This window comes from Triticum aestivum, chromosome 4D (assembly GCF_018294505.1).
Source record: "Triticum aestivum cultivar Chinese Spring chromosome 4D, IWGSC CS RefSeq v2.1, whole genome shotgun sequence".
NCBI classification, from domain to species: domain Eukaryota; kingdom Viridiplantae; phylum Streptophyta; class Magnoliopsida; order Poales; family Poaceae; genus Triticum; species Triticum aestivum.
Genome location: NC_057805.1, coordinates 457266651 through 457273174, shown reverse-complemented (window position 1 = coordinate 457273174; position 6524 = coordinate 457266651). Strand labels below are relative to the sequence as shown.

Sequence of the window (6524 nt, the reverse complement as noted above, 5' to 3'; positions counted from 1 at the left end):
CTCCCTCCTTCCATTTATATAGGGCCTAATGCATTTTTCGAGGCTAATTTTGACCAAATATTAGAGCAATAATATATGACATGCAACTTACACAAAGCACACCGTTAAATTCGTGTATGAAAGGAGCTTTCAATGATATAATTTTCATATTGTGCATGTCATGTATTATTAATCTTGTCAATAGTCAAAGGCGATCTTAAAAAACGCATTAGGCCCTATATAGATGGAAGGAGGGAGTAAGCAATTTTTACTACATACAAAAAGGATGCGCGTGTTAGCATTGAGCCCTGGAGCAACTGATGCATCGACGCTTAGTATGTCATAGTCTTCAAATAATCCATAGTATAAAATAGGGGGAACAAGCACCAAATGCACCATTAACCTATACAACAACGGGCCAACACTGCCTCACAAATTCACAAATTTATGTATGGGAACAAAAGGAAGAGGAAAAAAAAGAAAACAAGAATACCAAAGGTACTATTCAACTCGAAAATCTACCTACACACGCTTCACACACACCGGACTTATTCCCCTACACGTACCCCCACTATTCATGATCAACTCGATCGATCCATGACTCAAACCGCATCACCATCGTCTTCAATAAGTACCTCATGGATGAACTGAACTTGCCTCTCATCAAACATGCATGTACAACCGTCTCCACCGTACGTACGTCCTCATCAAGAATCCAAACGCATCGAATATTTATGCACGCTCATTGCTGACCATGCAAGCAAAGCAGAAGTCATTGACTGCAACAAGATATATATCGTGCCGATCGAAGGACCGGACGATCAGTTGAACTGCTGGTGATCCGCCCACGGCCAGAACGGCGGCGGCTCGTCGACGCCGCACAGCAGGTTGCCGAAGCTGGCCGTGTCCGGGCCGCCGTGGTGGTGCTCCATCTTGGGGACGGAGGCGTGGAGGAGATGGTCGATGTCGACACCGGCGGGGCGGGCGACGGAGGGGTAGAAGGGGATCATGCCCCCGCCCCCGCCGCCCTGCTGGTGCGACGGCGGTGCATCCATGGGGCCGTCGGACGGCGGCGTGCGCGAGATGTCGAGGTTGATCTCGGAGCTGTTCTCGCTGCGGTTGCTGCAGGACGCCTCCGTCTCCTTGTTGAGGTTGATCAGCTCCGACGCCGCCTCCCTGCAGCCTTTCAGTCCAAGTATCTGCATTCATCACCATACATCAGTATACATTAGCATTCAACAATCGACTCGACCTTGCTTTGGCTAGCTAGTACCAGTACGCAATGCAAACATGGCAGATACCTAGAATTTTGGATTAGTAGTTCATGCAGAAGTTCAGCAGTGAATCATGCAACTGTCTCTGCCTGAATGTTATGAAGTCTGAGTGCTAGCAGTACTAGCAACGAGGAGAAAGCAAGCTACACTTGCTGACCTGCACATGCACACCTAATCATGCTGGTACTAATGGTGTTTCCGGGCCGGCCCACAAGTACATAATTGCAAATCTGATCGCGGTGAAAAGGCACTCATGCAGCGGGGGAGTAGTACGTCCCTGCGACCATGGCAGCCAGCACAGAGATGCCACGACCGGGATGATGGTGATGATGAAGCCATTGACTCCACTGCGATCGACCGATCCTCCTCAAAAGACTGGCTCAAGAAACAAACAGCGACTCGCCGCAGCATGGGCATGGCCATGACCACGAGCATCTATCTGCGGACGCTGCCATATTCTGCTGGGCCTTTCCAAAAAGCTACTGTGCCTGCTCAGCTCAACGATGACGATTTCGCAGGTGTAGATGGAAAGGCAGGGCAGCAGCAGCAGCGCGTGGGCATGGGCGCCGGTTCCAACAACCTTTCTGCAAGCGCTGAAACCCACATGGATCCGAGCCGGACATCACCAACCAATCATTGAGCCGGGGAGGCCGCCCCGAGAAAGCGCAACCGAACGGCGGGCGCCCCTGCCCCCCAGATCGTCACTCGCGCGCGCAGATCTAGGCCAGCGGCGTGCTGCTACTGCCGCGGCCGGCCGCCGGCGACGGCCAGATGCATGCCGTTGCCGGACTGAATTGACTGCGGGAGCTACACTAATTTGCATTGTGGTCTACTACAGTGGGTAGGTACTGGTAGATGTGTACTAGTACGTAGGAGTACCTCGGACTGGAGCTTCTTGTTGTGGGAGAGGAGGGCGTCGTTCTCGGCCTTGACGGCGTCGAACTGGCGCTTGAGCACGTCGTAGTCCTTCTCCAGCTGCTTTGTCTTCCACCGGGCGCGGCGGTTCTGGAACCAGATGGCCACCTGGCGCGGCTGCAGCCCCAGCGCGCGCGCCAGCTGCATCTTGCGCTCCGGCTCCAGCTTGTTGGCCACCTCGAAGTTCTTCTCCAGCGTCCGCACCTGCTCCACGTTCAGCCGCCGCTTCTTCTCGCCGCCCAGCTGCGACCCGTCGTCCGACGTCTCCTCCTCGTTCGCGCCGCCGCCGGTCACCTCGTCGCCGCCGCAGCCCCCGTCGCCGCCCCCGTACATCGCCGGGCGCTTCCCCAGCATTGGCGACAGACCTGCAGCACACGTACAGCATGTTAGCAAAGACCTGGATCGGCTCCGTTACCGGCGTATTGCGTGCACGATCCGTGCGAGGGTGGCGAATTAACTGACAAGGCATGAAGTTATGGATGTGCCTACCGCCACGGAAGTCCTGGAGGGAGGGGCATTGGGGGGAGGGGAGGAAGGGGTTGTGCTGGGGATGGGGGGGAGGGAGGTGGTGCTCATGGTGGTGGTGGTGGTGCTGCTGGTGGTGTTCTTGGGGGTCATGCTGCGGCGGTGCTTGCTGCATGTGGAGGAGGAAATTCGGAGGGAAGAAGGCGGAGGGAGAGGACGCCATGCCATTGCTGGCCATTGGCTTCTTCAAAGGAGGACGGCGATGGGCATGGGGAGTATTTGAGAGAGAGATGGGGGAGAGAGAGAGAGAGAGAGAGCTGTGTGTGAGAGAGAAACTGAGAGGGGGGAGAGAAGATGATGAGGAAAAGGAAATATAACAAGCTAGGTGTGCATGGTGGTTGTTTATCAAAAATAAATAAAATGGGAAAAGGGGTGTAGTAGTACTACTATGACATTTTCCAAAATAAAATGCTGCTTTGAAGAGTCAAACAGATATTCTAGGAGCTACTATTAGTACTATGGCTCACAGTATTGCTATGATACAACAAGGGTGCAAGCCCAGTGAATTTTACTTTTTCGGCGGTAATAATGGAGAGTTTTTTACAATACTTTTTTTTAAGCGGCGTAGTTTTGAACCAACTCTAGTTCAGAATTAGTTCAAATCTACTTAATTTTATTTTGGATCGGAGGAAGTATGAGATTTTTTTTAATTTTCTTCAATCTTGGCATCTTTTTAAGTCTTCTGATCAGCATGCAGTTATCTTATCCTAGGTTCTTCCTATTTTTAACTTACTATAGACTAAAGATTCAGTAACATTTTGCTGAAACCCATAGTACACCTTTTTCAGATATGCCCTGTGACAAAGACGTATAAATTTGAAATTAGCATCACACTGGGGATTAGCAAGTGGGCCCTGTGCACACTGATAAAATTATACAATCAACTGCTCTAATTTGATGCGGCGCCATTCTCCGTTTTAAAATTACCAGCAGACAACGTTGGCATGCACATTGCCTAGCTAAAATGGCCTGCCAGCGAAAGTGTACCACAAAGGACCATGCTTCCCAAAAGCTATGCCTCAGGCTGAGTAGGAGTAGCTTCTACAGTGCCTTTATTTCCCTCCATGTGCTAGCTAGCATCGACCTATACATTTCTTGCTAGCGCTTTTTCAAACCTTTTTGTGTCCTTTCTTTTCCCTTTTGAACGATTTTATTTATAAACATCAATGTTAATGTGAAGTTGTTCCAATGAACAAGGCACACACGCATTTTAAAATTTAAATTTGACGATAAATTAGACCTACCATTGCATTCATATTCGGGAGAACTTTTCAGTGATATAATTTGTAAGGCACAAAAATATCTATTGGTCTAATTTATGGTGGTGTTAGCTCAGAAAGCAGGGTGAGGGGATAACAACGCGACATGCTGACATTGAGAACTAGTTGGTGTATTTGAGGATGGACATGCCAAATTATCTATTATAAATTTGCATAGCAAAAAAAAAACCTGACTGTTTATCTCGTGGACCAAATTAGAGGAACAAATCACAACCAATTGATCTTCATAACTCACTTAAACAGGTCGAAGCCACTATATCATAGTAATTGCACTGAAACTAATCACAACCGATGGGTCTAGACAAAAATATATCGCAACTCTCTCCTTAAATTAGTAGGACAGGTGAGACTGGTTTTTTCACCATAAATATGCAATTCTTCACCCATCCCTTATATTTTCTCCTTCAAGCCTCACCCCCGTCGTCGCCCCACTAGTGTAAAGATCAGATCAAGAATACCATAGTGAACACGGATGAAACGCGACAGAGAGTGAGGGTAAAATTTCTCCCCAACGAGCAGAGGACATCTGTGAATGACATGGAAGAAAGAGAGGTGGAAGAATCAACCTGACGTGTTTAATTATTTCAGTTTGGTTATCAATGGCACGAATGTAACGACATACATCAACACTGACCAACACCGTCAGCAGCACCTGGACAACAAGAAAGGTTCCCAAAACAATGCCTCCAAAGAGGGCACGACGCACGAGCCTCACCATCACCATATCCAATCACCTAGGCTACTCATGAATTTTCACCATGGAGAAGAATCTCTAGGCAGTGCCTTCACCAAAGAATGGCGCATAGACAATGCCATTGCCAAGTATAACCAAAGTCAAAATCTCCTTATGCTACGCCCCTCACCCCGCTTTCCAAGCTAATACCACCATACCTCCCAGTCTCGACAATGTCAGACACGAACTAGATACCCATATGCATGCTGAAGCGCCTCAGCAGACATGCTGGAATACCTACATGGATTGACGAAGTTGAGAGTCTATTCTCCAGGCGAAGGGATCTCTAGGACCATATGGACAATGCTAGTGACCGGTCAGTGTTGTAATACTCTAACCGCTTGGCTAGGCAAGCACAGGCCATGGACAAAGGATTCAAAATCTCCGATCCCAACCACGGTATAAGTACCCTGGAGACAAATGCTCCTGCGCGCACTCCTTACGTGCTATTCAGCATGCCGACGAACCATGTGTGGTGACAATGCAAACCTAACATACTCCCTCGTGCTAGGGCAGGACTGCGACCAAGATATACTATGCTCACGGTGTTTAAACTAACGGTCCCGATACAAAGATGGAAAAAACATCGGCCCATTGACTGCCCAACATTTGCCGTGTAGTGTCGCCCTGTGGCGGTGGTGAGAAAAGAAGCACAGAGGAAGAGGGTAGAGGGCGAGGTTAGGCGTGTCGCCCAATGAACCTCTTAGGCCAACTCCACCGCGCGACCCTATCCTGTCCGTCCCCGTCCGTTTGGGGTAAAAGGGACAAACCGGGCAGCCCAGCGCGCGGGAGCAAACGGACTTTTGTCCGTTTCGTGTCCGCTTTCGACCCATCCCCAGCCCAAGTTTGCGCTGGTTTTGGGGTGAAACGGACAGCGCGCGGACGGGCGGGACGCGCACGCTTGTCCTCCCCTGGCCCGCCTGTCGGTAGGAGAAACCAAAACCCCCACGCCCCATTTGGCGCCATTTTCCCAAACCCTCCCACGTCCCTCCCGCCGCCCCCTCTCTCCCCCGTTCATGGCCGACGCCCAGCCGAATTCCGGCGGCCTGGCCGTCGACCTGCCCGGAAAGGTGAAGAAGAAGGCGGCCAAGGCGGCAAGGAAGTCGCGGTCGGAGTGCACGCCGGAGGAGATCACCAGGTTGGACGCGGAAGCGGCTAATAAGAGGAGCCGGAGAGCGGTCGTCAAGGTCAATGCCGCCGCGGCCAAGTTCGCCGCCGAGCGCGATGCGAAGGAGGCCGCTCGGCGCAAGGCCGCGGCCGACGAGAAGGAGGACATCGTCAACAAAGCGCACGCCCTCCTCATGCTGAGCATGGGCCGTCCGGCCGGTTTCACTACAGCGGCCGTCGGCCCGGCGAGCACAGGCTCGTCGGTCGCCCGGCCTGCGCATTGCCAGTCGCCGACGTCGCGGACCACGCCCATGTCGCCCGGCTTTCCTCCGCCAAGGCACGACGACCAGACCCGTTTCTCGGGGTCGCCGGATGTTGGCTTATTCGCGCCGTCGACACCACGCCCCGCGGCCGTCATCGACCTTAATGTCACGCCTGGGTCCAGCAGCGGCGGCCGGCCGTCCGTCGAGATGCAGAGCAAGCAAGCATGGGCACCGTTCACGGGCACCATGCCGGCCCCCCGCGTGTTGTTTGACGGAATGCCAACAGCAATGGCACCGGTCGACGACCCCTTCTACAACCAGTACATGGAGAACGTGATCTTCGAGGCTGGGCACGGACGTGCCTACGACCCCGAGGAGACCCAAAGTCAGGATGGCCGCGCCCAATACGTCCCCGATGAAGAGGCCGACGACCGTGCAGACTACGACC

General features: G+C 52.1%; 1 protein-coding gene across 2 annotated transcripts; it reads right to left on the bottom strand.

The window, feature by feature from the left end:
- Positions 1-319: 319 nt before the first annotated feature.
- Positions 320-2993, bottom strand: LOC123098588 (homeobox-leucine zipper protein HOX21). Of its 2 annotated transcripts, none has more exons than XM_044520627.1 (3): positions 2631-2993; positions 2133-2533; positions 320-1178 (listed from the first exon to the last, which is right to left on the bottom strand). In XM_044520627.1, the coding sequence occupies exons 1-3, from the start codon at positions 2869-2871 to the stop codon at positions 801-803; spliced, it is 1020 nt and encodes a 339-aa protein (XP_044376562.1). In that variant the 5' UTR covers positions 2872-2993; the 3' UTR covers positions 320-800. The 2 variants fall into 2 exon arrangements, with proteins under 2 accessions (XP_044376562.1, XP_044376561.1); XM_044520626.1 differs by having other exon boundaries at positions 2658-2992.
- Positions 2994-6524: the final 3531 nt, after the last annotated feature.